Genomic DNA, 15,961 nt, shown 5'->3' on the forward strand with positions numbered 1-15,961 from the left:
GCTGTGACTGCTTGCCTGTAAATCCCGTCTATCATCTCCGCACTCTCCCTGACCAGACGTTTCCCTCTCCTGACTGTTACCCATTTATCTGTCTCCCCAGGATCCGGAGTGACTGCATGCCTGTTAATCCCGTCTATCATCTCCGCACTCTCCCTGACCAGACGTTTCCCTCTCCTGACTGTTACCCATTTATCTGTCTCCCCAGGACCCGGAGTGACTGCATGCCTGTAAATCCCCTCTATCATCTCCGCACTCTCCCTGACCAGACGATTCCCTCTCCTGACTGTTACCCATTTATCTGTCCCCCGGGGACCCGGTGTGACTGCTTGCCTGTAAATCCCGTCTATCATCTCCGCACTCTCCCTGACCAGACGTTTCCCTCTCCTGACTGTTACCCATTTATCTGTCTCCCGGGGACCCCGTGTGACTCCTTGCCTGTTAATCCCCTCTATCATCTTCGCACTCTCCCTGACCAGACGTTTCCCTCTCCTGACTGTTACCCATTTATCTGTCTCCCCAGGACCCGGAGTGACTGCATGCCTGTAAATCCCCTCCATCATCTCCGCACTCTCCCTGACCAGAAGTTTCCCTCTCCTGACTGTTTCCCATTTATCTGTCTCCCGAGGACCCGGTGTGACTGCTTGCCTGTAAATCCCGTCTATCATCTCCGCACTCTCCCTGACCAGACGTTTCCCTCTCCTGTTACCCATTTACCTGTCTCCCGGAGACCCCGTGTGACTCCTTGCCTGTAAACCCCTCTATCATCTCCGCACTCTCCCTGACCAGACGTTTCCCTCTCCTGACTGTTACCCATTTATCTGTCACCCCAGGACCCGGAGTGACTGCATGCCTGTAAATCCCCTCTATCATCTCCGCACTCTCCCTGACCAGACGTTTCTCTCTCCTGACTGTTACCCATTTATCTGTCTCCCCAGGACCCGGAGTGACTGCATGCCTGTAAATCCCCTCTATCATCTCCGCACTCTCCCTGACCAGACGTTTCCCTCTCCTGACTGTTACCCATTTATCTGTCTCCCGGGGACCCGGTGTGACTGCTTGCCTGTAAATCCCGTCTATCATCTCCGCACTCTCCCTGACCAGACGTTTCCCTCTCCTGACTGTTACCCATTTATCTGTCCCCCGGGGACCCGGTGTGACTCCTTTCCTGTTAATCCCCTCTATCATCTTCGCACTCTCCCTGACCAGACGCTTCCCTCTCCTGACTGTTACCCATTTATTTGTCTCCCCAGGACCCGGAGTGACTGCATGCCTGTAAATCCCCTCCATCATCTCCGCACTCTCCCTGACCAGAAGTTTCCCTCTCCTGACTGTTACACATTTATCTGTCTCCCGAGGGCCCGCTGTGACTGCTTGACTGTAAATCCCCTCTATCATCTCCTCACTCACCCTGACCAGACGTTTCCCTCTCCTGACTGTTACCCATTTATCTGTCACCACAGGACCCGGTGTGACTGATTGCCTGTAAATCCCGTCTATCATCTCCGCACTCTCCCTGACCAGACGTTTCCCCTCTCCTGACTGTTACCCATTTATCTGTCTCCCCAAGACCCGGTGTGACTGCTTGCCTGTAAATCCCGTCTATCATCTCCTCACTCTCCCTGACCAGACGTTTCCCTCTCCTGACTGTTACCCATTTATCTGTCTCCCCAAGATCCGGTGTGACTGCTTGCCTGTAAATCCCTTCTATCATCTCCGCACTCTCCCTGACCAGACGTTTCCCTCTCCTGACTGTTACCCATTTATCTCTCTCCCCAGGACCCGGTGTGACTGCTTGCCTGTAAATCCCCTCTATCATCTCCGCACTCTCCCTGACCAGACGTTTCCCTCTCCTGACTGTTACCCATTTATCTGTCTCCCGGGGACCCGGTGTGAATGCTTGCCTGTAAATCGCCTCTATCATCTCCGCACTCTCCCTGACCAGACTTTTCCCTCTCCTGACTGTTACCCATTTATCTGTCTCCCCAGGATCCGGAGTGACTGCATGCCTGTTAATCCCGTCTATCATCTCCGCACTCTCCCTGACCAGACGTTTCCCTCTCCTGACTGTTACCCATTTATCTGTCTCCCGGGGACCCGGTGTGACTGCTTGCCTGTAAATCCCGTCTATCATCTCCGCACTCTCCCTGACCAGACGTTTCCCTCTCCTGACTGTTACCCATTTATCTGTCTCCCGGGGACCCGGTGTAACTCCTTGCCTGTTAATCCCCTCTATCATCTTCGCACTCTCCCTGACCAGACGTTTCCCTCTCCTGACTGTTACCCATTTATCTGTCTCCCCAGGACCCGGAGTGACTGCATGCCTGTAAATCCCCTCCATCATCTTCGCACTCTCCCTGACCAGAAGTTTCCCTCTCCTGACTGTTTCCCATTTATCTGTCTCCCGAGGACCCGGTGTGACTGCTTGCCTGTAAATCCCGTCTATCATCTCCGCACTCTCCCTGACCAGACGTTTCCCTCTCCTGACTGTTACCCATTTATCTGTCTCCCCAGGACCCGGTGTGACTGCTTGCCTGTAAATCCCCTCTATCATCTCCTCAATCTCCCTGACCAGACGTTTCCCTCTCCTGACTGTTACCCATTTATTTGTCTCCCCAGGACCCGGTGTGACTGCTTGCCTGTAAATCCCGTCTATCATCTCCGCACTCTCGCTGACCAGACGTTTCCCTCTCCTGACTGTTACCCATTTATCTGTCTCCCCAGGACTCGCTGTGACAGCTTGCCTGTAAATCCCGTATATCATCTCCGCACTCTCCCTGACAAGACGTTTCCCTCTCCTGACTGTTACCCATTTATCTGTCTCCCCAGGACCCGGAGTGACAGCTTGCCTGTAAATCCCGTATATCATCTCCGCACTCTCCCTGACAAGACGTTTCCCTCTCCTGACTGTTACCCATTTATCTGTCTCCCCAGGACCCGGAGTGACAGCTTGCCTGTAAATCCCGTATATCATCTCCGCACTCTCCCTGACAAGACGTTTCCCTCTCCTGACTGTTACCCATTTATCTGTCTCCCCAGGACCCGGAGTGACTGCATGCCTGTAAATCCCCTCCATCATCTTCGCACTCTCCCTGACCAGAAGTTTCCCTCTCCTGACTGTTACCCATTTATCTGTCTCCCCAGGACACGGAGTGACTGCATGCCTGTAAATCCTCTCTATCATCTCCTCACTCTCCCTGACCAGACGTTTCCCTCTCCTGACTGTTACCCATTTATCTCTCTCCCCAGGACCCGGTGTGACTGCTTGCCTGTAAATCCCGTCTATCATCTCCTCACTCTCCCTGACCAGACGTTTCCCTCTCCTGACTGTTACCCATTTATCTGTCTCCCCAGGACCCGGTGTGACTGCTTGCCTGTAAATCCAGTCTATCATCTCCGCTCTCTCCCTGACCAGACGTTTCCCTCTCCTGACTGTTACCCATTTATCTGTCTCCCCAGGACCCGGAGTGACTGCATGCCTGTAAATCCCCTCTATCATCTCCTCACGTTCCCTGACCAGACGTTTCCGTCTCCTGTCTGTTACCCATTTATCTGTCTCCCCAGGACCCGGTGTGACTGCTTGCCTGTAAATCCCGTCTATCATCTTCGCACTCTCCCTGAACAGACGTTTCCCTCTCCTGACTGTTACCCATTTATCTGTCTCCCCAGGACCCGGTGTGACTGCTTGCCTGTAAATCCCGTTTATCATCTCCGCACTCTCCCTGACCAGACGTTTCCCTCTCCTGACTGTGACACATTTATCTGTCTCCCGAGGACCCGCTGTGACTGCTTGCCTGTAAATACCTTCTATCATCTCCGCACTCTCCCTGACCAGACGTTTCCCATTTATCTGTCTCCCGAGGGCCCGGAGTGACTGCATGCCTGTAAATCCCGTCTATCATCTCCTCACTCTCCCTGACCAGACGTTTCCCTCTCCTGACTGTGACCCATTTATCTGTCTCCCGGGGACCCGCTGTGACTGCTTGCCTGTAAATCCCCTCTATCATCTCCGCACTCTCCCTGACCAGACGTTTCCCTCTCCTGACTGTTACACATTTATCTGTCTCCCCAGGACCCGCTCTGACTGCTTGCCTGTAAATCCCGTCTATCATCTCCTCACTCTCCCTGACCAGACGTTTCCCTCTCCTGACTGTTACCCATTTATCTGTCTCCCCAGGACCCGGTGTGACTGCATGCCTGTAAATCCCGTCTATCATCTCCTCACTCTCCCTGACCAGACGTTTCCATCTCCTGACTGTTACCCATTTATCTTTCACCCCAGGACCCGCTGTGACTGCTTGCCTGTAAATCCCGTCTTTCATCTCCTCACTCTCCCTGACCAGACGTTTCCCTCTCCTGACTGTTACCCATTTATCTGTCTCCCCAGGACCCGGTGTGACTGCTTGCCTGTAAATCCAGTCTATCATCTCCGCTCTCTCCCTGACCAGACGTTTCCCTCTCCTGACTGTTACCCATTTATCTGTCTCCCCAGGACCCGGAGTGACTGCTTGACTGTAAATCCCCTCTATCATCTCCTCACGTTCCCTGACCAGACGTTTCCGTCTCCTGTCTGTTACCCATTTATCTGTCTCCCCAGGACCCGGTGTGACTGCTTGCCTGTAAATCCCGTCTATCATCTTCGCACTCTCCCTGAACAGACGTTTCCCTCTCCTGACTGTTACCCATTTATCTGTCTCCCCAGGACCCGGTGTGACTGCTTGCCTGTAAATCCCGTTTATCATCTCCGCACTCTCCCTGACCAGACGTTTCCCTCTCCTGACTGTGACACATTTATCTGTCTCCCGAGGACCCGCTGTGACTGCTTGCCTGTAAATACCGTCTATCATCTCCGCACTCTCCCTGACCAGACGTTTCCCATTTATCTGTCTCCCGAGGGCCCGGAGTGACTGCATGCCTGTAAATCCCGTCTATCATCTCCTCACTCTCCCTGACCAGACGTTTCCCTCTCCTGACTGTGACCCATTTATCTGTCTCCCGGGGACCCGCTGTGACTGCTTGCCTGTAAATCCCCTCTATCATCTCCGCACTCTCCCTGACCAGACGTTTCCCTCTCCTGACTGTTACACATTTATCTGTCTCCCCAGGACCCGCTCTGACTGCTTGCCTGTAAATCCCGTCTATCATCTCCTCACTCTCCCTGACCAGACGTTTCCCTCTCCTGACTGTTACCCATTTATCTGTCTCCCCAGGACCCGGTGTGACTGCATGCCTGTAAATCCCGTCTATCATCTCCTCACTCTCCCTGACCAGACGTTTCCCTCTCCTGACTGTTACCCATTTATCTTTCACCCCAGGACCCGCTGTGACTGCTTGCCTGTAAATCCCGTCTTTCATCTCCTCACTCTCCCTGACCAGACGTTTCCCTCTCCTGACTGTTACCCATTTATCTGTCTCCCCAGGACCCGGAGTGACAGCTTGCCTGTAAATCCCGTATATCATCTCCGCACTCTCCCTGACCAGACGTTTCCCTCTCCTGACTGTTACCCATTTATCTGTCTCCCCAGGACCCGCTGTGACAGCTTGCCTGTAAATCCCGTATATCATCTCCGCACTCTCCCTGACCAGACGTTTCCCTCTCCTGACTGTTACCCATTTATCTGTCTCCCCAGGACCCGGAGTGACTGCATGCCTGTAAATCCTCTCTATCATCTCCTCACTCTCCCTGAGCAGACGTTTCCCTCTCCTGACTGTTACCCCTTTATCTCTCTCCCCAGGACCCGGTGTGACTGCTTGCCTGTAAATCCCGTCTATCATCTCCTCACTCTCCCTGACCAGACGTTTCCCTCTCCTGACTGTTACCCATTTATCTGACTCCCCAGGACCCGGTGTGACTGCTTGCCTGTAAATCCCCTCTATCATCTCCGCACTCTCCCTGACCAGACGATTCCCTCTCCTGACTGTTACCCATTTATCTGTCTCCCGGGGACCCGGTGTGACTGCTTGCCTGTAAATCCCGTCTATCATCTCCGCACTCTCCCTGACCAGACGTTTCCCTCTCCTGACTGTTACCCATTTATCTGTCTCCCGGGGACCCGGTGTGACTCCATGCCTGTTAATCCCCTCTATCATCTTCGCACTCTCCCTGACCAGACGTTTCCCTCTCCTGACTGTTACCCATTCATCTGTCTCTGAGGGCCCGGAGTGACTGCTTGCCTGTAAATCTCCTCTATCATCTCCTCACTCACCCTGACCAGACGTTTCCCTCTCCTGACTCTTACCCATTTATCTGTCTCCCGAGGGCCCGGAGTGACTGCATGCCTGTAAATCCCGTCTATCATCTCCGCACTCTCCCTGACCAGACGTTTCCCTCTCCTGACTGTTACCCATTTATCTGTCTCCCGAGGACCCGGAGTGACTGCATGCCTGCAAATCCCCTCTATCATCTCCTCACTCTCCCTGACCAGACGTTTCCCTCTCCTGACTGTTACCCATTTATCTGTCTCCCCAGGACCCGCTGTGACTGCATGCCTGTAAATCCCGTCTATCAGCTCCTCACTCTCCCTGACCAGACGTTTCCCTCTCCTGACTGTTACCCATTTATCTGTCTCCCGGGGACCCGGCGTGACTGCTTGCCTGTAAATCCCGTCTATCATCTCCTCACTCTCCCTGAGCAGACGTTTCCCTCTCCTGACTGTTACCCATTTATCTGTCTCCCCAGGACCCGCTGTGACTGCTTGCCTGTAAATCCCCTCTATCATCTTCGCACTCTCCCTGACCAGACGAAGGTCATTGAGCTGCGTCTCTATTTCCCTATCGCGGTCCCTAAGGAGCTGTAGCTCGACGTAGCTGGTGCGGAAGTTTCCATCCGGGAAGCTGAGATTCTCCCGGACTTCCCACATCTAACACGCAGTATATAACACTGGCCTCACAGACACTCTTCCTGTTCTGTTCCTCACAGCTAGCTCACCTCGCCTCGACCCGTTATCGCCGAAGCCCGTATGTATCAAAGCCCTACCGCTCTGCCTGAGGTCACTCCTTTGATAACCGCTCCTTTGGTAAACGCTCCATGGGCCAGTAGCTCCCTGAACCTACCCTGCTATCCAACTGCCGATTGGTCATCCGGTTACAGCCAGTGACAGCCCACGTTCAATGGACTAACGCTCTCGAAACCACCTTTTTAAATAGCCGCCGCAGACCTACGAGAAAACGTCTGTCGACGCCTCTCCTTTTACTTCTCTCTTTCTCTCTCTCACCTCTCAGACGGTCTGAACTCCACCTACACAGTGCTCAAACTTCCTAATGACGAACTTATCACCGAAGAGTATGAAGATCCTCCCATTGCCCCGGGACCTGCGGAAATGTCAGTGGTTGCACAGACAGGTCAGAGTTCACAATAACGACATCACTCTTAAGGGGTCACGTGTGTTATGCACAAGTGTTCAAGTTTTAATGAATCTGCTTCGACCACTTCCTTTGGCCGCTCGTTCCACAGACGGACCACTGTCGGTGTAAACAAGATGTTGTCATTCTTGTCCCCAGTTGCATCATCTACTGCTTTCTCTTTATCCCTGAGCATTTTGGTCCTCGATTATCCAAGCCTACAGAAAAATGACCCTGTCCTAACTCCCTACCCCTCCATTCATCTCAGTCCCAATTCCTCTGAATCTCCTACCTCTCAGTCCCTACTATTCTCTCTGTCCTCCCTCTCAGTCCAAATCTCTCTCTCCTCCCTCTCAGGCCCTACTCCTCTTTCTCACTCTGTCCCTACTACTCTCTCTCTCTCCTCTGTCCCTACCCCTCTCCTTCCTAACTTTCTTCCCTCTCAGTCCCTGCTCCTCTCTCTCTCTCTCTCTCTCTCTCTCTCTCTCTCTCTCTCTCTCTCTCTTCCCTCTCGGTCACTACCCCCTATGCCCCGTCTTTCTCGGTCCCTACCACTCTCTCTCTGCCTTCCTTCTCGTTCTATACTCCCTTCCCTTTCTCCTCCCCCTCGTTCTCAAACCCTCTGTGCCCCCTTCCTCTCGGTCTCGACCACTCTGTCCCTCTCAGTCCCTATCCCTCTCTCTCCCCTCCTTCTTGTTCTCAAACTCTCCCTCACCTCACCTCGGTCACTACTCTGCTCTCCCTCCTCCCTTTGGGTCCCTACTCACTCCCCCCTCTCTCTCGTGCCTACACTGGCTCACACCTCCTGGTCCCGACCCTGATCTCTCCTCTCGCTTGGTCGCTACTTTTTCTCTCTCCCCTTATCAGTTCCTAATGTTGTCTCCCTCCTCCCTCTCAGTCCCTACACCTCTCTCTCCCCTCCTTCTTGTTCTCAAACTCTCCCTCACCTCACCTCGGTCACTACTCTGCTCTCCCTCCTCCCTTTGGGTCCCTACTCACTCTCCCCTCTCTCTCGTCCCTGCACTGGCTCACACCTCCTGGTCCCGACCCTGATCTCTCCTCTCGCTTGGTCGCTACTTTTTCTCTCTCTCCTTATCGGTTCCTAATGTTGTCTCCCTCCTCCCTCTCAATCCCTACACTTTCTCTCTCCTCCGTCTTGGACCCTACACTCTCTTTGCCCCCTCTCAGTCACTACCCCCTCTCCCTTCCCTCTCTGTCCCTACCCCTCTCTCTCTCTTCAATTCCAACCTGACCTCCCTACTCCTGTACTTATTGCCCTGACTGCTTTCTTCACCGCCCTGTCCAACTGTGACTCCACTTTCAGAGAACCGTGAACCTATACCCCGGGTCCCTCTGCTCGACAACGCTCTTCACCACCTTGTCTACCTGTGACTCCACCTTCAGAGAACCGTGTACCTATACCCCGGGTCCCTCAGCTCGACAACGCTCTTCACCACCTTGTCTACCTGTGACTCCACTTTCAGAGAACCGTGAACCTATACCCCGGGTCCCTCTGCTCGACAACGCTCTTCACCACCTTGTCTACCTGTGACTCCACCTTCAGAGAACCGTGTACCTATACCCCGGGTCCCTCAGCTCGACAACGCTCTTCACCACCTTGTCTACCTGTGACTCCACTTTCAGAGAACCGTGAACCTATACCCCGGGTCCCTCTGCTCGACAACGCTCTTCACCACCTTGTCTACCTGTGACTCCACCTTCAGAGAACCGTGTACCTATACCCCGGGTCCCTCAGCTCGACAACGCTCTTCACCACCTTGTCTACCTGTGACTCCACTTTCAGAGAACCGTGTACCTATACCCCGGGTCCCTCTGCTCGACAACGCTCTTCACCACCTTGTCTACCTGTGACTCCACCTTCAGAGAACCGTGTACCATTATGCCCTTGGGTCACTCTCTTCTACAATACTCTCCACGGTTCTGTCTACCTGTGACTCCACTTTCAGGGAACAGCGTACCTCTCGCCGTACGTTCTATAAACTCTCCCTAGTTTCCTCCCGTTCACCGTGCAAGTCCTACCCTGTTGCTTGTCTTCCTGAAATACGAAAGTTCAAACTAAGTTGCATCTGCTTCTGCTCGGCCGACTTCCCCGGCGAATCGAGATCCCACTGTAAGTGAAATCTGTCTTCACTGTATAAAACGACATCAAGGTTAATGTCGTCTGCAAGCACACATACTGTGTACTGTGCAATCTGCCATAAATTGTCGATATAATTGACAGAGATCGATCGGCCCACCACCGACCACCCGTGAACAGTGCTAGTGACGGGCTTCCGGTTTGGGAAACGGACTGCGACACTAAAACGTGTCTCCTATCTCTGAGTCAATTGTATACTGGATCAGCCATCCCCCCCCCCGCGTCGCACACCATCTCCCAGAGCGGTACACCCTCTGGGGCCTTGTTAAAATCTGTGTACATTACATCCAGCAGCTCGACCTGATCAGTCCTCTTTAATCAAATCGGTCAGAGAGATCTCCTTGGGTTCCACAGCATCTTCCCATCTGAGCCCTTGTTAATAGCCTTGTACAAGCTACTGTATGGAACATCTACTACCAATTACTGGTCTGTTCTCCCCAGTTAAATCCGCCGGCATATCTACCTGGGTCTCACGCCACCTGCCAACTCCTTCCCCCTTCTCTCTTCTACTCTCCCTATCTTTCCCTCTCCCGCCCAGTCTCACCGCTCCTTTCCTTCTTGGATCTCTCTCCCAATTCCTCTCTCCCATCTTGCAGAGTGATCTACCATCTGGGAACTTGATACGGGACTTGTCAAGCGTTTATTATGCCTATCAATCCGGACATATCATTCGGTCAAATTCCCCTGGGTCCCACACCATTACACAGATTAGTCTACCAAGTAAAAAAAAAGTCTTATTTTGTTCCTTGTTCACAATGTCCACTACCCTGTTCTCATAAAACGTCCTGGTTCCTCACTAAAAATATAAACACTCCACCGCCCATGACCGCAGGGAACTGCAGAGCGTTGTGGAAATAGCTGAGCCCAGCTCCGAAACCATCCTCCCCTCCATGATCTCTCTCAGCACATACTGCTGCTCAGATAAAGCACCCAGCGTCATCAAAGGTCCCCGGACATTCTGTCTTCTACACCCTCCCATCGGAGGGAAAATGCGAAAGCATGTATCCGGAGGCTCAAGGATAGCTTCTACACAATAGCAATCAGAATATTGAACGGACACCAAATACGATAAGATGTGCTCTTGACATCAAATCTTCCTCTTCACGGCTCTTGAAACCTGTAGTCCGCCTGCACTACAATTTATCTGAAATTTTGATACTTTATTCTGCATTCTGTGATAGAGTAACCTTGTTCTACTCCAATGAAGTGACCTGTATCTGTGGGTGTGGGTGCGATCTCTCCTGTTTCTGATGTATATCTAGATTACATCTAATTATCTGGATAGACAGGGTCTGATTAGCAACAGTCAACATGGATTTGTGAGTGGAAGTTCATGTTTGACAGATCGCATTGAACTTTTTTGGAAAGGTTACTAGGAAAGTTGACGATAGTGAAGCAGTGGATGTTATCTGTATCGACTTCAGTAAGTAATTGACAAGTTTCCACACGGAAGCTTAGTTAGGAAGTTTCAACTGTTAGGTATTAATATTGAAGTAGTAAAATTTATTCAACAGTCGCTGGATGGGAGATGCCAGAGAGTAGTGGTGGATAACTGTTTGTCAGTTTGGAGGCCGGTGACTAGTGGTGTGCCGCAGGGAACTGTACTGGGTCCAGTGTTGTTTATCATATACATTAATGATCTGGATGATGAGGTGTTAAATTGGATTAGTAAGTTTGCAAACGATACTTAGATAGGTGGCGTTGTGGATAGGGAAGCAAGAAATCAAAGCTTGAAGGGAGATTTGGGTCAGTTAGAAATGTGGGCTGGAAGATGGCAGATGGAATTTAATACTGATAGGTTTGAGGTGTTAAATTTTGTTAGGCCTAATCAAAATAGGACATACATGGTACATGTCAGGGCATTGAGAAATCCAGTAGAACAGAGTGATCGAGGAATAAAGGCGCACAGTTCCCTGAATGTAGAATCTCATGTGGATAGGTAGGTGAAGAAAGCTTTTTGTATGCTGGCCTTTATGAATCAGAGCACTGAGTATAGGAGTTGGGATGTAAAGTTAAAATTGTACAAGGTATTGCTGAGGACCAATTTCTAGCATTGTGCACAGTTCTGGACACCGAGCTATAGGAAATATGTCAATAAAATAGAGGGCGTAGAGGGGAGATTTACGAGAATGTTACTTGGGTTTCAGCACCTAAGTTACAAAGAAAGTTTGAACAAGTTAGGCCTTTATTCTTTGCATCGTTAGAAGCCTGAGGGGGGACTTGATAGAGGTATTGAAAAATTATGAGGGGGATTGATCAAGTTGAAATGGATAGGTTTATTTTTTTCATTGAGAGCGGGGAACATTCAAAGAATAGGACATGAGTTGAGAGTTAAGGAGCAAAAGTTTAAAGAGGACATTTTTGCACAAAGAGTGGTAGATGTGTGGAACGAGTTTCCAGTGGAAGTGGTGGAAGCAGGTTCGATATTGTTATTTAAAAATGGATAGGTATATGAATAGGAAAGGAATGGAAGGATATAGGATGAGTGCGGGTCGGTGGGACTAGGTGAGAGTAAGCGTTCGTCACGGACTAGAAGGTCCGAGATGTGATTGTTATATTGTTTTATATGAATGAACGATCTGGGTGAGAATGCAGATGGGTGGTTTGGTAAGTTTGTAGATGATAGGCTGATGGGTGTTGTGCATCGCTTAGATGGCCTGCATTCAATTCCGTGGGACTTGGATCAGTGTCTGATATGGGATGGAGGAATGGCAGATGGTGTTTAACCCGGGCAAACGTAAAATGTTGCACCTTGGTAGGCGAAATGCTCAGAGATAGCACAAGATCATAAGAGTTACAAAGGGCATCATTCCCAAATGTGAAATGTCTGACACCAGAGGGAATGCATCCCGGACAGCATTGCCGGCCGAAGGGCCTGTTCCTCTGCTGTACTGGCTGGTCTACGATGCAGGATGTTGGAAACACACAAAGCCTTGTTAAATCTCCAGGTTCTCACAGGTTTTGGCCACAGACAATAGAGGTCCCGTGGGTAACACCACCAGTCACGGACGGCCGCCGGCCTCTGGGTTCTGTGGACAAGCCAGTACGGCGACTTAATTCCCAATTCACTGTGAATCCCGGCCATCACAATCTTGTGAATGGATCTCCCATGAGAGAGACTTTGTCTGCAGTCAAATCTTTATCACTCCATTGAACCGCGTGATCAACCCGAGATCCCTTTCCCTGTCGACAGTTAAGGGTTCTATCGTTAACTGTCTCCTATCCCTTCACATTTTGTGTCGTCTGAGATTTTACAGCCTTTCAGCTCTACATTCTTCCCGGACAGCCACACCCACCACAAACACCGGATGGTCCGGTTGTATATGTAGACCATTTCCCACCATGCTTTATCATTTCTTCCTCAAAATTTATTTTGTTTTTTTTTTACTATAGAATAACAGTTCCGAATCGGCTCTTCCGGCCATTCAGGCCGCGTTGCCCAACAATACTCCGAACTATTCCTTTTTAATGACAGTTAAATTTACAATAAACAATTAACCGAAAAACCGATATGTCTTTGTACTACGGAAGGATCCCAGATCGCCCGGAGGAAATCCACTGGCTCATGGGGAGTATTGGAAACTCCTTGCAAGCAGTGACGGGAACTGAACCCGGGTCGCTGGTACTGTAAAGCGCTGCGCTAGCCATCACGTGACGGTGCTGCCCTTCTCCTTGTCAGCAGCTGCAAAACAAAGAAACACAATGGAGTCTACGAAATCACCGCAACAGCTTCATCCCCAGAAGACAGTCATTTATCTCATGCGTGAAAAATGAACAAAGCGGTCAAACAGTGATACAGATAGGAAAAATAATAAACCCGTGAAACACTCTCTTTCCACTCTTTCCCACCCCTCTCTCTCGCTCCATTGTCTCTTCCCTCCTCTCTCCCACTTTTCTCTCTCGTCATTTCGCCTCTGTTCCCCACTTTTTCTCTGTCTCTCTCGCACATCCCACTCCCCATTCACACCGAAAATCGCTTCCTCTTCTCACACGGCCACTTCCTAGGTCCTCTCTCTTCTCGTTTTCTCTCCCCCATTGTTTCACATTTTCCGGCCCATCGGTCCTCTCACACCATCTCCTGAATTCTCCTTCTGTTTCTCTGAATCGTCTCTCTACAGGTCCGCATAAAGAGCAGACGAACGAGAACATCGGAAATAGACCGGACCGTAAGTTCTGCCTACTCTGCCTGGTTACGTTCGTCCTCTTCGCGACGGTGGTCGGGCTCTCGATCCATGGTGAGTCGAACGGACTCCGGTTGGAGTCAGACCGTAAGTTGGGAGTGTGGAATAAAACATGACTGTAAAACTCTGAATCCAGACAGCCAATTCCCCGTGCATCCCATGCATCCCCTGAGGGCTCATTCAAACACCCACAGTTCCAATTTAATCGATCACATTCGGAAGACGTGACTAAGTTTCTGGAATCAGATAGACGCTGGTCAGCCCTGGGGATTCAAGCTATTTGGAATCTCAGCGATGAGGGTCAATGTAACTGAGATTGAGAGAGGGAGGGGTGTTGGTGGTGGAAGGAGAGACCGCGGCCGGTGGGTGGAAGAGAGTCCTAGTGGGCGACACGGCTGCATTCACCAACACACTGAAAGAGAGCATGGGGAATAGATCGCACCGTAGGATCTGCCAACTCTGCCTAGTTACTTCCGCCATTATCGTGATTGTTGACGGGCTCTCGACCCAAGGTGAGCCGAACGGGCTCCAAATGTAAATAAATTGTTATTGTACAGCACCACAGTGACATCGACACGCCCTGAACAGTGACACTGAGACACCAGTCTCTGTGACACCAACACGCATCTCCCCCTGACCCGTCCAGCTCCGCACCGTGACAAAGACTCACACGTCACTGGAACACCCCTCACCGAGACGATTGCGCCCCTCAACATAACACAGATGCACCGCTCACTGACGCAATTACCTTCACCTCACCCTGGCACAGGCAAACACCTGATCGTGATACCGGCTCCGAAATTCACAGCGAAACCTCAGTGACATCGACGCACACCTTGGCGTGACACTGCCACACCTACCGTAGCCATGACATGCCGCTCACCGTGACACAGACACATCCCTCTCTGTGCGACCAGTGCACCCCAAACCATGTCACAGGTACTCTAACCACAGTGACACCCCCACGCCCCTCACTCTGCGATTTCCCTCGCAGTGACATCGAGAAACACTTCATTATGAACCGCATCAACTCTCGAGAGTGCACCTAAACATCTATCACAGTGACACCGACACTTTCATCAGAGCAACTCGGACATGTCCCCCATGATACTGACGCAGACCCCCATTGGAAAATCAACAAAATCTTCACCGGGACATTGATATACCCCTCAGCTTGCCACAGACACGACCCTCAAAATGGTGCCGAATCCTCTCACTGTGCCACCAGCACATCCTTCACTGTGACACCCTTCATCGTGAAACTGACATGACACTCTCGGTGACTCGTTCGGTAGCGTGACGCTGACTCACGTGTCACTGAAAAGGCTAAACATCCTCCACCATCTCTCGCAGTGTCACAGATTCGTCAGTCGCAGATCACACCCGACAGAAATTACTATGAGTTAAACTCAACCCTTCAATCCAAGATATCCGAGAATACCCACCTTAATTTCTCCCGGAGAACCTGTCTGAAAAATCTCTCTGCGCTCAACTCTAATCTATCCGATCTTAACCGAATGCACAGCGATCTCCGTCACAAGTTCACGGAGATGGAAACGAAGTACAGATCTGCCAACGAAATCATGGCTCGAATCTGTGAATTGTTGACCAGCAGAAGAGGTGAGGCATCATCCCCCACTTTCATCCGCTCCTCATCACAGGGCAAGCATGGAGAGAGGAAGCGTCACTCTGTGCTTGACATCGGGAGTGTGTGAAGAGATGGTATGGAGGGTGATTCACTCTGTGTTTGACCCGGTGAGTGTGTGACGTGTCTGTCTGGAAGAAGTTGTATTCTGTCACTGAACCCAGGTGAGTGTGGCGGGATGTTGTAGAGGTGGACTCACTCTGGGTCTGACCTCGGGATTGTGAGACATAACCTTAAAATTTTATTCTATGTCTGACTCCGTGAATCTCTGATGTGACCGTATGGATCCAGCTTCACTCTGTGTCTGACAGAGGGATTGTATGTTGGGACAGTGCCCAGAGAGATTCACCCCATGTCGAAACTCTGAAGTGTGTTATAGCACCGTGGAGAGAGAGTTTCACTCTGAATCTGGGAGAGTGTGACGAGACGGTGCAACGTGGGCTTCACTCTGTGTCTGAATCCGGGAGTGAGTTATGGGACGTTGTAGAAGGGGTTTCACTCAGTTTCTGATCCCGGGAGTGTGTGATGAGACGTTGTGGAAGGTGCTTGGATAAAAAAAATGACTTAAAGGAAGAAAGCAGAGTGTAGTTGTGAAAGGGAAGTATTCTTCCTGGAGGTCGGTTACTAGTGGAGTGCCGC

The 15,961-nt window shown here is 51.0% G+C and overlaps 1 protein-coding gene across 1 annotated transcript in view; it reads left to right on the forward strand.

The window, feature by feature from the left end:
* Positions 1-15,961, forward strand: part of LOC132388970 (C-type lectin domain family 17, member A-like) — a 56,208-nt gene that overhangs the window by 26,190 nt on the left and 14,057 nt on the right. Inside the window, exons 5-7 of the mRNA XM_059961394.1 lie at positions 7,219-7,338; positions 13,615-13,731; positions 15,031-15,297. Coding sequence (XP_059817377.1) covers positions 7,219-7,338; positions 13,615-13,731; positions 15,031-15,297 — 504 coding nt within the window. The remainder of the gene's footprint in view (positions 1-7,218; positions 7,339-13,614; positions 13,732-15,030; positions 15,298-15,961) is intronic.

The sequence above is a fragment of the Hypanus sabinus genome, unplaced genomic scaffold (genome assembly GCF_030144855.1).
Source record: "Hypanus sabinus isolate sHypSab1 unplaced genomic scaffold, sHypSab1.hap1 scaffold_445, whole genome shotgun sequence".
NCBI lineage: Eukaryota > Metazoa > Chordata > Chondrichthyes > Myliobatiformes > Dasyatidae > Hypanus > Hypanus sabinus.